Below are 19,754 nucleotides of genomic sequence, written 5' to 3'. Positions count from 1 at the left end.
TACAATCCCCCTTGTACTAGAGATAGATATTGAAAGTACGAATTAGTGTGGTCAATACATGATACCGGACCATCCTGAATTATTTGTTCTATTTTTAAAACATGTAACTGTACAACAGGACCTGTACAAACCAGGGTTGAGTTCAATATCATAGCAGCTACGTAGCAGCTACGTTGCTGTTATCAATATCTATGTAATAACTTGTCTATAGCTACACGTTCAATAGTCAAAATCTACGTAGCACAACATAGCTGCTACGATATTGAACGCAGCCCAGTTGAATTGCTTGGAATCTCAGTTGATGTAATTGAATCTGATTGACTAAGAAAGAATAGGAATGAAGGGATTTTCCACTATTTTGGAAACACCAAGAATTTTTTGTTTCTAGTCCGTCGGGCATATTGGGTTACAAGCTTTGATTGCCCGAGGCATAAATGTTCTAGTCCCGTGCGTCAGGCTTGTGGATTTTTTAACCCCTGAATTTTTTTTTTAAATGGACCAACTTAATAACACAACAAACGACATATTACAATGTCAAGGACCATAATTGGGCATCATTGAAAATTTTAAAAAAATCTTGGTATAAAACATCGCTGCTCTATTCGGTGAACTCGACTCTCTAGCAAATCTTTTCTATATCGCCTATTTCTGTAAAAAAGCTGATTCTTACAAAAAAAACAAGAATATATATTGTTATTATCTCTGATATTTTCTATCAAACAACATCTACCTTCACTCTCCAATTTATCTTCAATAGGGTCTTCAATTAATGAATCACTTGTCTTCACACCCATTTTTTCATCGGTTGGTTAATTTCACGCGGTTTTCTCCTAAGATACGACTAACGACCAAAAAATAGCTGCATTATACTAAATATACATGTCATCTCTGGTAAAAGTTAAATTTGCCTTAAATCAAATTTACTTCCTTTAAACGGTCAATATCTCTTAGGAAACAACCATTTGATTTTCGGGGGGGGGGGGGAGGCGTGTATTTTAACCATTATTACAATCTCACATGAAACCAAAGGGGTGCACATGTCACAGGCAGACCCCGAAAGAGGGGGGGGGGGGGTACAGGGAGTGGGTGATCAATGCTTTTAAATGAGGACATAAGGATGCAACATCCCCTTTTATCCTGAATTGGAACACCCTCCCCCTTTTAGAAATGGATGGATCCGCCGGGCCCTGCAAGTATACTTCACATAAGAACAAAATTAATATAATCTAGATGAGTCGAACTTGAAAGTAGAAAAGAACTGTCCTTTCATCCATCTAGGGAACAGCAATAGCATGTACTGGGTAGGGGCGGATCCAGCCATTTTAAAAAGGTTGGTTCTCAACCCAGGACAAAGTGGGGATTCCAACTACATGTCCCCATTCAAATGCACTGATCGTCAAAAAAAGGGGGGGTTGCAACCCCTGTATCCGCCACTGAGTGGGGAATGTTTAAGCTATTTTTTGTATTATATAAGCTTCCCTTTTCTGCCCTTGACGTTCGATCTTTTAACATTTTATTTAATCCTTATGAAATATATATGATTATCAATTTTGTTGTGACATTCTTGTCGTTAATTTGTGATTAAAATTTATGTAAAGCGATTAAACAATTAAATTAGGATTAAACACGTCTATTATAATGCACCGGGAGAAATTCTATCGCGTTTTAAAACGGTCGTCATTCTCTATTAACTGTCAAACGAAACATTTGACTAAAACAAAAGAGAAACTAAAGAATAGATTTAAAGTTTGTAATACAAAGATCGATAAGCAACAGAGGCTATATTGTGTTATAGAACCTATTGATAATTGAGAATAAAGGAAAACTTTCTTATTAATAAATGTTTATATTTTGAAATGGAATTGAAGAATTGTGTGTAGATACAAATCGTTTACTCATCAAGAATGTTCCGCGGCCAAGCACAGTTTTTATAAGGGAAAATGAACAAGATTTGTATTTTAGTTGTGAACTAGCTGTGAACTAACTGTGTATTTTAGCTGTGAACTAGCTGTATATTTTAGCTTTGAATAGTTTGGGATTGTATGTTATAAAGACCGACAAAATGGCTGGATTTCAATATTCATATAGACAATGCACATCACATAATTTACAAAATCTATACAGTGGAAATGAAAGAGCTCCGGTTATGCTTCTAAAAGAGAAAAAGGTAGACAGACTTTTAGAAAGAAGAAAAATATTTATGGACATGTTGTCAAGTAAGAAAAAAATGTCCGTCAAAACGAAATATGACAATCGGCTGAATTACTACGACAAGGATTTAGGAATTGATCTCCCCAAAGCTCCTGCTTTCCGAGAAACTGATTCAGATACAGTGTATGATATCGTACAGAGATTATATAGACCAGAGAGCGCTCACGTGTATCGACAAACGCCGAGACCTACAGTTTTAATGACCAATCGTGTAAAATCAAGTACTTCACCAAGATGCGTCATGACACCTAAGGAGGTGGACATGATTTTCTCAAGGTTGCACATGACACAGACTCACTGTAGCCGAGTAAAGAGTGCGAGGAGTAGACAAAAATCAATTTACTTGAAGGATGGTCGCTATGTTGTGGACGATCACAAAGAGGACAATAAAGCTACTCAAAAAGCATAGAGGCATTCGAAACAATTAGTTTAGTGAGAAAAATATATAACTTACCAGAGTCTTCTTTGAATATCGGATTTTAGTTTAGGTTTTCAATGTCACCATCTCTTAATTAAAATATACGAACGATCGTTTTGTATCTATATATATATTTATCCCATGACTTATATAGTTATATATCGATGCATATTTTGTAAATCAAGTTATGTTTTTACCAGAGACTTTCTTTAGTGTTACACTACAACAAATAACTAGAGACTTTCTTTGGTGTTACACTACAATAAATAACCAGGGACTTTCTTTAGTGTTACACTACAACAAATAACCAGGGACTTTCTTTAGTGTTACACTACAACAAACAGAAATGTTCCGCATATACATATGACATAGAAGCGCTGTCCGTGATACCCATCTCACTTGCATTCAAATCGCTTAATTTACAAATTGGGCAGAATGTGTGACCTTGTTTGACCAAAAAGTCATGTGCGAGCTCTAGTCATTCCTTGGCGTCCATTGTCCGTCCGTAAAATTGTTAGTAGTGGCTTCATTAAAAAACATGTGTCGTTCACCCGCTAACATGTTTAACCCCGCCACATTATTTATGTATGTGCCTGTCCCAAGTCAGGAGCCTGTAATTCAGTGGTTGTCGTTTGTTTATGTGTTACATATTTGTTTTTCGTTCATTTTTTTTTTACATAGATAAGGCAGTTAGTTTTCTCGTTTGAATTGTTTTACATTGTCTTATCGGGGCCTTTTATAGCTGACTATGCGTTATGGGCTTTTCTCATTGTTGAAGGCCATACGGTGACCTATAGTTGTTAATGTCTGTGTCATTTTGGTCTTTTATGGATAGTTGTCTCATCTTCTTTTTTATATTGATCTGAGTGTATATTCAGCAATGACCACTTCTCAACACTGACGGGAATAGGGAATGGAACGGCGAATGAGTCAAAGAGAAAACATCCCGACCAAAGAACAGGAAACAGCAAAAATGACATCAAAGCAGCAAGATAATTCCGATCAAAGGGGCACGCTTCAGCTGACCAAAATACAATAGCACAAAGGTGTCAGTATTCACCTCAGAAACTTACAAAACCTTTGAATAGACTTATTAAGAAGGGATATAATTACGATACTGTTGTCAAGTCATTAAAGATTGCATATTTTGGCGTTAATATTGAGTCATTGATAAGGTCTTTGCATCGGAACTAAACACATTTATTCTAAAAACAGTTGTTGGCATGACACGGGTTATGTTCTTCTCATATATGTTATGATGGTATGATACTAAACCCCTAACGGGAAGGATTGTGCCTGATGTTCATATGATGAAATCATAATCTTTCAGTCAGTTTAGTTGAAGTCTGGAGCTGGCATGTCAGTTAACTGCTAGTAGTCTGTTGTTATTTATGTATTATTGTCATTTTGTTTATTTTCTTTGGTTACATCTTCTGACATCAGACTCGGATTTCTCTTGAACTGAATTTTAATGTGCGTATTGTTATGCGTTTACTTTACTACATTGGTTAGAGGTATAGGGGGAGGGTTGAGATCTCACAAACATGTTTAACCCCGCCGCATTTTTGCGCCTGTCCCAAGTCAGGAGCCTCTGGCCTTTGTTAGTCTTGTATTATTTTAATTTTAGTTTCTTGTTTACAATTTGGAAATTAGTATGGCGTTCATTATCACTGGACTAGTATATATTTGTTTAGGGGCCAGCTGAAGGACGCCTCCGGGTGCGGGAATTTCTCGCTACATTGAAGACCTGTTGGTGACCCTCTGCTGTTGTTTTTTATTTGGGCGGGTTGTTGTCTCTTTGACACATTCCCCATTTCCATTCTCAATTTTATTTTATACATGTACTAATAAGACTAGTGTATAACTCTTGACTTTTGTTTAATGTGTCTTACTAGCAATTTTAGTTGTTTATACTTTCTCTTGTTATTCTAAAACCTTTGCTCAAAATGAAAAAGGATTAAAAATTATTAGAAATAAATCTTATAATGAGTCGATTTTTTTTTACCTATTTGTAGATCTTGTCTTGTTCATCTTTTTCAATGCTTAAAGATGTTTGTATTAAACAATGTATTCGCTAAGAATATAATGAAAATATGTAAAATCATAATTGAATAGCAATAACTTTTATAAGGTGTCGACAGACAATTTCATCAATTATAAAGTCTATATATATCATCTTAGATTTCAAGAAAGTAGGCGGACCCAGGATTTTGTCAGTTAGGCCGGTGGCGTTATTCCCGATTTTTGTTAATGAATCAGATGTGGATACCAACAAATTCCAAAGAACATGTACATCTATAGCATTTACTGCATGCACAAAAACAACAACTCCTCTAAATTCACTTGATAAATTTTAACCAGAATTGAGCTGAAGGATATGCATGTAAGAATAAAATGCAAACTAGATCTTCACAAGTGACGAAATGAAACAGAAATTAACAACTATAGATTAATAGGTACCAGGATTATATGATCAACGTTCGGCCTTCATAATGAGCAACGCCCATACCGCATAGTCAGCTACAAAAGGCCTCGAAATTACATACTTAAATATGTAAAACATTTTAAACGAGAAAACTATGGCCTAATTAAATGAACGAAAAACAAATATGTAACACAGCAACAACCGACAGCTACTGACTTACAGGCTCCTGACTTGGGGCAGGCACAACCAGAAAAAATGCGACGGTGTTATACACTGAGAGTCTTATAATTCAATAAACAGCTGCGCCATGAGCGCATGATACGTCCGTCGTGTTTTAAAAGAATAAAGTTCAATAACTTCTCAATGTACATGTCAAATCAGAAATTTATGAACTTTAAAGATATTGTCAAAAAACAGGGAAATCACCCCTTTTTATGAAAAAATTCCATAACTCTGAAACGTAATGATCTAAAATCTATAACAAAAAAAAAAACAACAAAAAAACAACAAAAAAAAAACGAAAAGGAGCGGTTTTTGAGTTAATGTCCGACGTGCTGACGACGCGGGAAAGACGGATGGACAGACAGACAGATAGTGGTCTGTAAACGGACGTATAAAAAGATAAAACATACTACACCGATGAGCAAATAATCAGTATGATAGAGTTTCTTATTGAATACATATTGCAATCTAATTAGATTGCTGATTGTGGAGAAAGTGTTCCATGATGAAATTGACATTATACAAAATAAAGCTATGTTACTATATTTAGGAAATAAACACATGCAGGTAGTTGCAGTATAAAGACAATTATTTGCCTTTGCAGATATCAAGTAATTAAAGAACATGTTTCTGATATTCCTTATTGAAAGAGAAAAGGGGGAACGACGCCAGATAAATCCCAAACTTAAGAACGCACGATCACAAACCAAGGTGTTTTATGAAAGTATATGTAATGAAAGCTTAGAGATGATCAAGAGATGTTAGCTACATGTCAGGGGCGGATACAAGGAATTTGGTAAGGGGGTGAAGTTTTTAAAGAAAAGTTTTTGGGACCTTTTTTTTTTTAACCTTTTTTGGGCTAAAACATAAAATAAGTATAAAATGCACTTTTTAGACGGTTCCTGACGTGGGTCATGTATACTCTATAGTTGCCGTTAAGTGTAAGGGTTGGACATTTTTTTATGCTGTATTCTCCCTATTGATTGTCTATCATAAAATGATAGTATGGATCCCAAGCTATGTACTGATATATTTGATGTGGGACTTGTCAGTAAAAAAATAGACATGGACAATTCTCGTTTGTTGCCGGTATGTTAAGTTAGCATAACCTCATTGCAGATTTCTTGTTCACGGTAAACAAGAAATACGCCGGGCTATTCGATGAATCAATACAACCGACACGAGTTAAAAATCAAACAAACATTTTTTATCCAAATGTTTGGTTTATATGTTTTACCCAACAAAATTAAGGGAGGTGTGGGGTTCCAAATCAACCAAAGGCTACGAATGAGTCTGAACTGGCAACAAATTTATGAATGACGGTCGACAAATGGAGACACAAAGGCCTCACTCAGCAGTCAGGTTGCAGTCTGGTCTTGAAAAAAGTATTTAATATATCAGTTCGGCGAAACAGACATTCGGTCAGAAATGTAAGCCCGGCCTAAAAAAAAAATACGACTGTTTTTTATTCCGAATGATCATGTTCATTCAATGCTAAATAATCCTGTTGGAAATTTTCGTTTCTAATAGCAAAAACGTGGACAAGATTATTGCTTTCAATACAGATATGGTCAGAATTTTTATTTAATGCAACAATCATATTCAGATTTTGTTTCACTCAAATACCTTAGACTGCCTCCTGAAATCCAACAGTTCGTACCTTAGACTTTAAATCTATCTTAAGCTTATACTGACCGGGGATCAACAGTTCGTACCTTAGACTTTAAATCTATCTAAAGCTTATACTGACCGGGATCAACAGTTCGTACCTTAGACTTTAAATCTATCTAAAGCTTATACTGACCGGGGATCAACAGTTCGTACCTTAGACTTTAAATCTATCTAAAGCTTATACTGACCGGGGATCGTTATTCGCTATCATGTTATTTTGAAACAGGCTGGGCCGTTTGGGCTTGAACATGTTTTCGTAGGTAAATAATATTGCTGTGGTTTTTTCTTCATGAGAGTGTAATAGAGTATTACTTTCTCACGGTTTGGTTGAATTGCTCAATCCTGTGTCGCTTTCTGTGAAGGTATCATGGTTGTCCTCCGCCTAAGCAATATGTTACTGTATATTTGAATTTCACAATTACTGAGTGACGTTTTTTGACGCACTGGTCAACTCCACCATAGCGAATCACATGACTTTGCCATAATCAGTAAATATACCAGAGAAAAATATATTTATAAGTAAAGAATTGTCGCATAAAAATTAAATACACGGGAAATGGCAAAGTTCACGAAGTCTAGTCTGATTAATCATTTTATATATATAAACTGCGAAAGTCAAAGCAAAAGGGGGGTGGGGGCGTACGCCCTCTACGCCCCACTCTGGATCCGCCACTGCATGTATCCTTTTTTCGGCCTAATGGAATTCAAACTGTGATATTAAATAATGTTAAATTATATTGCAACAAATGGCAACTCTCTTTGAATACAAACAAAACTAAATCCATGATTTCAAGTAACCGGATTTTAAGTCAGTCAAACTATAATAGTCAGCGAAACAGCACATATTGGTACTATGAGAATATATATTTACTATAAAGCCATGGAAAGTGTAACAGAATATCCATTTTTGGGAATGTTGATAAAATGTAATCGAAATTTATCACAAAGTACTCTAGAGCTGACAAAAAAGGCAAAAAAAGTATTTTTTGCAATAAAATCTTATACTAAATCATTGAATAATCTACCTATAAAAGTAGCAAATAATCTTTTTGGTTCTTTACTAAAACCAATTATGACCTATAATTCAGAAGTAACATATTTGGATACATATATTTCTTGTCATAGAGCCAAAAACAGAGCCTCATCTTCAGGAAAACAAATTAAGGATGTATTCTTCTGGTGGCTTTTCAGTCTCGTTCAGTGTCGTTGAAATCTCGTTTTTGATTTATTTCCAAAATATGTGATACAAGTGGAAAATATCAATGAATTTAAAAAAAAATTATAATCAAACATAACTCTGTGAAAAAATTGAGTGCTTACAATGAATGGTTTTTGAGTAATCCAGTTTTCAAATTTTACGACCAATCAAGTCAGTATTTTTAGCCAAAATTTTGAGAAAATGGGTGAGGGATACAAAAAATGATTTTACAAGAATCATGTTCATCCCATATCATTTTGGTCTTTTCAAATTTCTTAGATATGTATTTTTTCAATCATTTATAACAAAAAAATGAAATAATATGCATTTTGTTCTTAAAACTAAGAAAATTCACAAAAATACAAAATTCACGGACAGCATGGTAAATTTTACACAAAAAAGCGTTAAAATATGATAAAACTTTCTTATATTAACACCTACCTATAGTTTTTTCAAGTAAAATTTATTCAGATTGGTCCACTTCATCTTTATAGAAAGTATGAGAAAAAGTTTAATTGTGGAACTGTGATTTTTTTTCACAATAATAGTCCAAAAATAGGTAAAAATCGATGAAAAATGGGAAAATCATCAAAATTGGCCATTTTCAAAGGGCCTTAGCAAATAAAGAAGCGCACCACCATATTTTTTTTTTTCACCAATTAGTTTGTCACAGCTATTATAAACCCAAAATTCAAATTAAGAAAAAAAGTTTAATTCTAGAAATTTTTGGCTCCTCAGAGGTGTACATCCTTAATCAACTTGATTTTATCAGAGACATGTATATATGTCTCTGCTTTTGTTTTGTGTTATAGTAGTCTCAGGTTTATACGACAATAAACTATTAACATTTGATTTGATTTGATAAAAATATTACGCGTTCCATTCCGTTCCATTCCTTTACGTTTCCGTGTTTTACCAAACTCCTAATATTCCAACAATGGCGGCGACCATATCATTGCACCTTTTCATTATTGTTTGTGCTTGCTGAAAAGAGAGCCTGAATAGTTTATGTTTACAAAAGATAAGAAAGTATTAGGCCAAATACTTAAGGTTACTATTTAGTCTTCAGTAAACCCTGTTTGGCTTTTAAAAAATAAAATTCTGACTGATTTACAACAAAAACATTGAAAAAGGGGTTGACTGTTTATGTTTTATCAATCCGGTATTTTCACACGTTGGATGAGTACATTCTTTTCGTAAACATGACATTAATTGAATGAAATTACATGAAAAATGTATATAATCAGGCTGTGTCGTAAGTTTCGCGTACTTTAGGGGACCAGACCCGTCAGGCCTCTGACCATAATTAGCTACAAAATTTTATGTCTGGTAAATGTCCAATTCAATTGAATTTAAAAAAAATCAGCATTTCAAACATGAGATAAATTTGACTGTGTATAGTTAACGTCTATTCTGATAAAATATGCTTGTCCCTGCACAAACTATCACTGTTTTCTCTTTATTGAGAGCTCTGCACTGCTGAAAACATGCAAGGGGTAGAAGGGTATCAGGTTTGCTCGGGCCAAATGATTGTTAATAGCTCCCCAAGTCGTTTGCACCCAATTTTATTCAAATTCTAGTTGAATTATTAAAAAAAATTCTCTATATATATTTATGAGGGTCTAGATGGGGGGGGGGGTCTGTTATTCTGTAAACATTTAATTTTCACCCCTTTTTATACGACCGCAAAAATTTTAATTTTTCGTCGTATATTGCTATCACGTTGGCGTCGTCGTCCGAATACTTTTAGTTTTCGCACTCTAACTTTAGTAAAAGTGAATAGCAATCTATGAAATTTTGACACAAGGTTTATGACCACAAAAGGAAGGTTGGGATTGATTTTGGGAGTTTTGGTCCCAACATTTTAAGAATTAGGGGCCAAAAAGGGCCCAAATAAGCATTTTCTTGGTTTTCGCACTATAACTTTAGTTTAAGTGAATAGTAATCTATGAAATTTTGACACAAGGTTTATGACCACAAAAGGAAGGTTGGGATTGATTTTGGGGGTTTTGGTTCCAACAGTTTAGGAATTAGGGGCAAAAAAAGGGCCCAAATAAGCATTATTCTTGGTTTTCGCACAATAACTTTAGTATAAGTAAATAGAAATCAGTGAAATTTAAACACAAGGTTTATGACCACAAAAGGAAGGTTGGGATTGATTTTGGGAGTTGAGGTCCCAATAGTTTAGGAATTAGGGGCCAAAAAGGGGCCCAAATAAGCATTATTCTTGGTTTTCGCACCATTACTTAAGCAGTGTTCCCGCCTGCCCTAAATAGAAGGGCCCTTGGTGCCCTTACCCCCGCCCTTCTGCCCTCCAAAGCCAAAGAATGCCCCCCTCTGCCTTTTCAAAAGATACATTTTACAAATTTCATGCCTTCTCCCAAGTTCTGGCGTTTCCGGTAAAATTGTTACCTGAGTGATTGTGTAACACTAATTAACTGACAATAGGATTAAGTTAAATACCTAATGCCTTTGGCAGTTTTATCACCTCTGCTAATGATTGTTCACTGCTAATTAGTGGATTTAAGATAATTGAACAAATACTAGATATTTAATACAGAATGAAAATGCTGACATGTTAGCCATTTGTAATGTTTACGTATCATAGCATATGTACACATAAAAAAAAATATTTTTAAAGAAAATTTAAAACAATTTAAAAGGCAGACTAAGTTTTGAGTAAATTGGTAGATTGGTAAAAACGTTTTGTTTTTATAACCACGAGTATGAAATTAAAAGAAGAACCAAAGAAATTTGTATTTGAACATAACAAGATTGCACCACTTCCTGTTTTATTTCTTGTATTATAATCCTCCTTACATAGGAGCACTTAACAAATGCTTTTATTTTTTAACCATAATGGAGTTTATACCTTCTGTAATATATGCAATGTATTATTGCATTATTATAATATAATCATCTCTTGTATCACCTGTTATATTTATAAAACTCCCTACTTAGGAGCACTTTGGTGTGCACTTCTTAATACTTTTTTGTAACAATTTACAAGTTAGGTAAGGCCACGGTTTTTTAATTTGTTGGTTTACGGATCCGCCGACCCGATTTTGCCGATTTTCAGAATAAAAATAAAATTGACTTTTCATGTTTTTTTATTCCCGCCGACCCTAACAAATGCATTTTCCCTGAAAAATAATTAAAATATTTTTTTTATCAAATCAAATGCATTAATCACAAACAAAAGTGATAACACTTTCTGTTGTGAAAAAATAAAACTTCCAGTTTACGTTTCTATAAATAGACAAATCAATTATAACTGACCTTGAAATGTCGTTTGCGCAACTAGTTTTGCGAAACGAATCCTGTGTTTAAAACCAATTACACCATAAATTCGTTTCCCTTATTTGTCATCATTCCGTAAGATGCATCATCTCAGAGAAATAGACTTGTCCAAATGTGGACAGGTGGAATACATCAGTTAAAGTACTGAATGCTAACAAATCATTTGGAATTTTCTTGTTTCATAGAAAATAAAAAAAAATATCGACCATTTGGATAAAAAACGGGAATGCATGACAACAGATTAACCCGATCTCTCGTTTTTCCAGTGGACGAGTCTATTACGTTTTTCGACACTTTGTGTTGAAACTTATTTTCGTACGACGTTTTTACATTTTTTTCTTTCTCAGTTTTCGTGCTTGGAGATCATTATTCATCAAGTTTTCTGGAATGGATTATGAGTTACGCTAATGTGTTTTTCTTGTTTGTGAAATGACGACTCAATTTCGTCTTTGTCCGTGCAACTCCCCTTTTTTACGGGAAATTATTAAACAATGTCAAACGATGTTTGTGACAACTGAGCAATAATATTTCATCGAACTTTAAGTTAAGAAATGATAACAAAATAGCATATTAAAAATATTGTTAGAAAGGTGAAATATATATCTATTTTGCATATTTTTCTGTCTTGAAAGATATTTTTTTTCTTTTTTTCCCCGACCGACCGACCCGACTTTTTTATGGGGAAAATCCGTAAACCAACAAATTAAAAAACCGTGGCCTAACTTTCAATAACACAAATACTATATGTCTAAACAAGTAGTTTTAATGTAAATAATTTAATTGCATAACAAATTCAATTTTGTTTAGCTCCATCTTTCAGAACTACTTGTTTATTTTTATAGACTTGTATAATTAAGTTATATAAATTATAAAATAAAAAAATTTTCTAAGGATTTTTTTCCTGATCAAAATGCACAGTTTGCATAAATTTACATCAATTAAAATGATATGCTTTGTGTCATGGTATGATAATTTGATAATAAAAAAATCTTACTGGAACCAACACTTGGAACATATTAATTTCTGAATAAGGTTAAAATACAAGTAATGTTCTGCAGCTGAGCCTAGCAATATATAATACATATATTCAAGGTTATTAATACACTGCCAAACAGTGCCCTTACAATTTGGGTTATTGCGCTAAAGTGTCCTTTCAGACAAGTAGCACCCTTCTGCCCTGAGATTCAAGCTGGAACACTGTTAAGTATAAGTAAATACAAATCTATGAAATTTAAACACAAGGTTTATGACCATAAAAGGAAGGTTGGGTTTGATTTTGGGAGTTTTGGTCCCAACAGTTTAGGAATAAGGGGCCCAAAGTGTCCAAAATTGAACTTTGTTTGATTTCATCAAAAATTGAATAATTGGGGTTCTTTGATATGCTAAATCTAACTGTGTATGTACATTCTTAATTTTTGGTCCCGTTTTCAAATTGGTCTACATTAAGGTCCAAAGGGTCCAAAATTAAACTTAGTTTGATTTTAACAAAAATTGAATCCTTAGGGTTCTTTAATATATGTTGAATCTAAAAATGTACTTAGATTTTTGATTATTGGCCCAGTTTTCAAATTGGTCCAAATCGGGGTCCAAAATTAAACTTTGTTTGATTTCATCAAAAATTGAATAATTGGGGTTCTTTGATATGCCAAATCTAACTGTGTATGTAGATTCTTAATTTTTGGTCCCGTTTTCAAATTGGTCCACATTAAAGTCCAAAGGGTCCAAAATTAAACTAAATTTGATTTTAACAAAAATTGAGTTCTTGGGCTTTTTTGATATGCTGAATCTAAACATGTACTTAGATTTTTGTTTATGGGCCCAGTTTTCAAGTTGGTTCAAATCAGGATCCAAAATTATTATATTAAGTATTGTGCAATAGCAAGAAATTTTCAATTGCACAGTATTCAGCAATAACAAGAAATCTTCAATTGCACAGTATTGTGCAATAGCAAATATTTTCAATTGCACAGTATTGCGCAATAGCCAGAAATATCTAATTGCACAATATTGTGCAATAGGTTACAAGAGCGCAATTATTTGTTTACATTTTACCGGCAAGTTTTTTACCCCAAGATGGTACTCAGAATAGAATCCTATAGGCTTCTGATTGGTTGATACAGGATTGGAATTACATTTAATCGAAAGCTTATCCAATTAGGTTTAAAAATTGCCGAAAATCATATTCACATTTTACGAAGTATAGAAAATATCTTCAATTTCTGCACGTCGGAGCCATTGAAAATATGCCTTTTTCATTAAGCGAAAAAAGTGGACGATTTTTTTCAACTGCATTTTAAGTCAATTTGAGCCGCATGACCCTATATTTTTTTTTAGTTGTAATGCAACACCGGCATTTGTACTAACAGGAACTGCCATCCGATTTTCCCTAGTTTGTGTAGTCTTCGAGAAAAAAAATACGGAACACTAGTGGTACCCTATGGAAAATGCATTACGAATAATTGCGCTCTTGTAACCTATAGAGAAATGACACTTTTTTTTAACAAGGCTTTGAAAAATATCAAAAATTGTCATTTACCTCGGAAAAAATGTGAAATTGTGAGAAACGGGATCAAATGGACTTTTCATCAACGTGAATTCATGCTATAGTCTGTTTCCTATTTGTATTTATTTCTATATCTGAATCTAGGGTGGGCTCGAATGTTGACAAAGTATGAAGAGAATGCAACGTTTTTGTGATATCTACTGTTTCTATCGGAAAAAGCATGTATTTATCTTGAATTTGAAGGTAAATTTTGGTTTTTAACCTTAACGACCGTGTCTCAGTTGCTATTCTAGCAAAAAGCTAATTTCGTGAAAATTGGCCAAAAGGGTCCCTAAGCAAATACCAACGATTTAGTTAAATTGCAAAGTAGAAAAATTGATCTTGGCATTGAATATCGTAGTCCAAGAATAGTTTCTCTAGCCAAAGTAGAAATAGTATCATATTTGCAACATTTGGAAAAACTATAGTCCGTTTCAAAAACGTGTTTTTTTAAGAAATGGTTTCATATATAGCCATTCTTCAAAATTCGATGTAGCTTTTCCATATCAAAACGGTTTTGTCGACAATATGATCAGTGCTGGATGACTTTCGAAAAATTAGGCCAATAAATTAACATTATCTTCATGTCTCTTTGACCAGTACCGTATTTGGTGAAAAAATCAGTTCCAATTTTAGGCCTGATCGGCGGGCAAAAACTAATTCTCCAAATTCAGAGAGTGATCAGATAATGTTTTCAAGATGTGATATCATCTAGATAGACGCCAGCGCGACTTTTGGCGCGGGCGCTTTATTTTCGGAATTTTTTTTCCCTACCGTATAGGTTACAAGAGCGCAATTATTTGTTTACATTTTACCGGCAAGTTTTTTACCCCAAGATGGTACTCAGAATAGAATCCTATACGGCTTCTGATTGGTTGATACAGGATTGGAATTACATTTAATCGAAAGCTTATCCAATTAGGTTTAAAAATTGCCGAAAATCATATTCACATTTTACGAAGTATAGAAAATATCTTCAATTTCTGCACGTCGGAGCCATTAAAAATATGCCTTTTTCATTAAGCGAAAAAAGTGGACGATTTTTTTCAACTGCATTTTAAGTCAATTTGAGCCGCATGACCCTATATTTTTTTTTAGTTGTAATGCAACACCGGCATTTGTACTAACAGGAACTGCCATCCGATTTTCCCTAGTTTGTGTAGTCTTCGAGAAAAAAAATACGGAACACTAGTGGTACCCTATGGAAAATGCATTACGAATAATTGCGCTCTTGTAACCTATAGCAAGAAATTTTCAATTAATTGGAGTTATCTTTCTTTGTCCAGAATAGTAGTTGAGTCAACTTAAATCATTGTTTTATACAATATACAATGTATATTCACTTTTACTACCAACTGATAAATTAAAACAATCTTTACCATTCAGTGATAACAAGCACCTTTTGTTACATTTTAATATTTTATGATATATTTAAATGAGTAGTTATTGTTGCAAACTCCATTAAAAGTTTGAATTGAGATCAGTTTTGGAAAAAGGGAAAGGGGGATCACCGGATGTGAAAAAAAAAATGGGGGGGGGGGGGGGTTAAATTTTTCTCATTTCAGATTTCATAAATAAAAAGAAAATTTCTTCAAACATTTTTTTTGAGAGGATTAATATTCAACAGCAAAGTGAATTGCTCAAAGGCAAAAAAAAATTTAAGTTCATTAGACCACATTCATTCTGTGTCAGAAACCTATGCTGTGTCAACTATTTAATCACAATCCAAATTTAGAGCTGTATCCAGCTTGAATGTTGTGTCCATACTTGCCCCAATTGTTCAGGGTTCAACCTCTGCGGTCGTATAAAGCTGTGCCCTGCGGAGCATCTGGTTTTCTCTAATCTTCAAAAAATTAACCCCTTTTTCTCTAATCTTCAAAAATTAGACCACACATTTCTCTAATCTTCATTTTTTTTGCCCGTTATTCTCTAATCTTCATTTTTTAAGGGCATTATTCTTTAATCATTTAACCCCATCCAAACCCTCATATATACAATCATGCCATTCATGGTACAGATGTATACCCAAACAAAATATTTTCTTGGATATAAATAAGGAAATTATCATGAAATGTTTTTTTTATCAACTTGATGATTATTACAGTTATAAAATGTTAATTATAACTGATAATTGGTATTTATACACAGCTACATGTTGTAGCTAGATTTGGTATTATTGTTGTGTGTTTGAAAATTATGATTATTGAATTTTAAACTTGCTTTGATGTCAATGCATGTACATTTGTACTGCATCAGCATATAAAAACATTGAAGATTTTAAATGAAAAACACGAAAGATAATTGTATTAAACAGCTTGACCCCTATGCTCTGTAACTTTATTTTGAACCATTGAAAACAGATATTTATAGCAATACACTAAACAAAGCATGAATCAACATATCATGTTCAACCATGCAGACAATGTAAATTATAAATCAATCAGCTGTCAAAAATATTGATCTAGCATCACATAGATTTTTCGACATGGACTTCCAGTTTAGTTTTAATTTCTTGTCAAAACAATGTAGAAACATAAATATTCTAGGCAAAACGATGTGTTTGGGACTCGGGAGATACATTTGTACAATCAGGGTGTGACCCAGGGATTCACAGGTTCAAAATGATGCACCCAGGACACATATACACGTCTTAACAAGAACCCTGCATGATTAAGATTTATTCAACACAAAAAAATAATTATACCAAAATTTGATTACAAAGCAGTTTAAAAAACAAAAATGATGCAAACTTGTAGGTTGAGAACGTGCAGGGTGTGAAAGAGAAAAAGGGGGAGGGGATTGTAAGCAGGTGCGAAGATGTTTTTGGGCGAAAGGACCCATATTTGGGTAGGAGTTGAATTTTCACTCTTGAATAAATACTGAATTCTAATTTCTCTACTTCTTTCACTTAAGTCCAAATCACAACTTTCAGTTTAACTTGTAGAGGGGAAGGGGGAACATTGGTAGCCTACATATATATTTACTGAGGTTAGTCATGTATACTGGTTTACATACTGTAATAAACTGCCTGAGATTATAAATTAACACTTATACATATATCTAGTTTTATTTACTATGTCTTTATGTGAACTATGAACTACATAATTTTAATGAAAGAATGAAAATAGAAGTATTACAGGGGTGGGAATAATTCACCAACTTATAATAAACCCCTAAAAAACACTTAAGACATCTACCGGTTAGTTGGATACAATGTATTATACTATATGTACAATTTACAACAGTATTCTGTTCATGCAATTTAAACTTAAAAGAGTAGAGAAAGGAAACAGGGATTGTGACAACAACCAGACCAAAAAAACATAAAAAAGCCTCAGGAAACAATGGGTCTTCAATCCAGCAAGAAAATTCTGCATAAGCTTGTAATGTTTTATATTATTTTAGATATAAAATGAATGAAGAAACAGCAAGATTCAAGTGTGTTAAGAAAGGATGTAACTTTGATGGGGTTAAAGGTGAAGCTATATATCATGTGGTCAAAGAACATGCTCCTATTCATACAGTGCCATTTTATTGTTCTCTCTGTGGGTACAGATGTTTCCGTTTAAGACAGCTGCAGACTCATGTTCAGAAATGGAAATTTCATCAACGCTTATCAAGTGGAAGCCATGAAGATGATGTTAAAAGCTTGTGCATATCAAACACCCCATATCAAGTCACATGGGGACCTGTATATGATGGTAAAGTGGACCTCATAATAGTACGTTTATTTTTTATGGTTGTCAGTTTTATGCTAATTAAAAATACTAGATAGAGACTAAGGTTATAAAAAAATTCAAGTCAAAATACATTGTAACATATATGTTAAATACCTTATCAGGGTAAAATATGAGTCAAAAGTCTTTACATTGAAACATATGTCAAATATGAACATGTATATTTATACTCTATCAGGGCTATAAAAGTTCATACAATGAAACATACAAATGTTATTGTCAAATTGTATTTGGCTACCTGGGCTTGTCAGTATTCCTATCGAAGTTTGGTGGTTCTCTCCAGACACTCCAGCTTCCTCCACCAATAAAAAAGTAACCACCACGAAATAAATAAATTTTTTGGCATCTACGTACATGCACAGACATAAATAATTGTTTATTTTGCTGATCATCATATTAGTTCATAAGACAAAAATGATACAGTAGACTCCACCTTATAAGTTATATGGTTCGCTACTGACCCCCTACGAATCCATAGAGGGTTAGTAAAATTCATAGGGGGTGAGGCTGGAGGCCAAATCCCCTATGGATTTTATTCACCCTCTATGGTCCGTCTGGGGTCAGTAGTTAACTTTACCGAATTTATCGCACGCTGGACTTTTTCTGCTGCGTTATGATGAAAGATAAACAATGAAACACAACAACATTAATAGATGACGTCCCTATTAACGCGCCATGAACCCCCTATGAAATTTACTAACCCCCTACAGTCTCATAGGGGGTCACCACGTGATGGGGTTAAACCAATCACAACGTGATATATTTTACCCGCGGTGCGATAATATCTGATATCGGTTAAATGGCTATATCAGCTGTTTTAGTATCACTTCAAAACACCAAACCCACATTAACATGTATGTTTTTCATTATGTAATGGAATATTGAATATAATAATATATCCAGTATTTTGAAGAAAAAAAATCAAGTAAGATATAGACTAGTTCAGTTGTACTATTATTTTTCAGTATCAGCCAACAGTTAAGAATATAGGATTATCAACAACAACCTCATATAATCATCTACAGCAACCAGTCAGACCAAACAGATTTCAGGATAATGCTGCAGCTACCTCTACCTTTCAGCCATCATTCTCATCATCATCGGGTAAAGTTCATATCCAAGGAGTTATAGCCCAGGCCCAGCATGCATTGGATTCCCAGCTGGCTCCTCCTACAGGTGCTGTTGTTCCCTGGAGCACTGGTATGACTGGACAACAACATTCTATTCATCCCCCTCCCATGCAGCCGAATGTTCCCCCAGCGGGTGTAGTAAGCTATGCCAACCCTTATCTTCAATCTGTTAGCTCTGCAGGATTCTATCCTAGTCAGCAATTCCTGCAGCCAGGAGTAATGGCAACAACAGGTCTTGGAACTCAGGTAAAAATCAATTTGTTTTATATTTTTATGGAAATTACATGGATGCCTTTTGAGTTACAATGTTTTCTTTTAATTTTGTGTATACAAAAAGATTGTGATTATTTAAACATGGACACTAAGCCACTAATTTGTGTGAGGCGTATTTCACAGAGAATATTACATGTACATGTACAAATAGAAGTCACAGAATTTTTACAGAATATTATTTTTTCTAAAATATAACGTCGCTTTTACCAGAACAAACAGCCACAAAATATCTTGTTTGTTTCCTACCTTCAAAAACATTTCTGACAATTTAATGTCTTACAACTTGCAGTGTTAAAAATATCTGAAATAATAAAGTTTGTCAATAAAGCATTACTACATGTCCTTGGAAGCTATGGCTATTTTATCAAGTATTTGTTTAGTGGCTCTCCAGAGAACTTAATGACTATATCAGTTGCAGTAAAATATATGTGAATGTGTATATATATTATCTATATATAACCAGTCTAAAAGGTTACAATGTCACCAAAATATAACAATTAAATGAACAAATGTTAAATATTTGGGATAACAGATATCCTTCTTCAGTATGATTGCGATGTAAATTGAATCATAACAATCTTGAATTCTATACAATAAAACAGTTAAACAGTTTTACTCAAACATCAT

At 33.8% G+C, this 19,754-nt stretch overlaps 2 protein-coding genes across 5 annotated transcripts in view; one reads left to right on the top strand and one right to left on the bottom strand.

The window, feature by feature from the left end:
* The window catches only part of LOC143063037 (choline transporter-like protein 2), a 152,273-nt gene extending 151,406 nt beyond the window's left edge, over positions 1–867 (bottom strand). Inside the window, exon 1 of the mRNA XM_076234949.1 lies at positions 731–867. Within this exon, the coding sequence (XP_076091064.1) occupies positions 731–794 (64 nt within the window). The 5' untranslated portion in view covers positions 795–867. The remainder of the gene's footprint in view (positions 1–730) is intronic.
* Positions 868–9,062: 8,195 nt separating this feature from the next.
* LOC143063034 (uncharacterized) overlaps positions 9,063–19,754 on the top strand; it is a 29,218-nt gene continuing 18,526 nt past the window's right edge. For all 4 annotated transcript variants that reach the window (XR_012974927.1, XR_012974926.1, XR_012974925.1 and 1 more), the window contains exons 1-3: positions 9,063–9,195; positions 17,393–17,708; positions 18,690–19,100. Coding sequence is in view for 1 of the 4 variants with exons in the window: in XM_076234945.1 (XP_076091060.1) it covers positions 17,400–17,708; positions 18,690–19,100 (720 nt within the window). In the remaining 3 variants the exon portion in view is untranslated. The remainder of the gene's footprint in view (positions 9,196–17,392; positions 17,709–18,689; positions 19,101–19,754) is intronic.

The sequence above is a fragment of the Mytilus galloprovincialis genome, chromosome 2 (genome assembly GCF_965363235.1).
Source record: "Mytilus galloprovincialis chromosome 2, xbMytGall1.hap1.1, whole genome shotgun sequence".
NCBI lineage: Eukaryota > Metazoa > Mollusca > Bivalvia > Mytilida > Mytilidae > Mytilus > Mytilus galloprovincialis.
The sequence above is the reverse complement of the archived record's forward strand: the minus strand, read 5'-3'. Positions and strand labels throughout refer to the sequence as shown.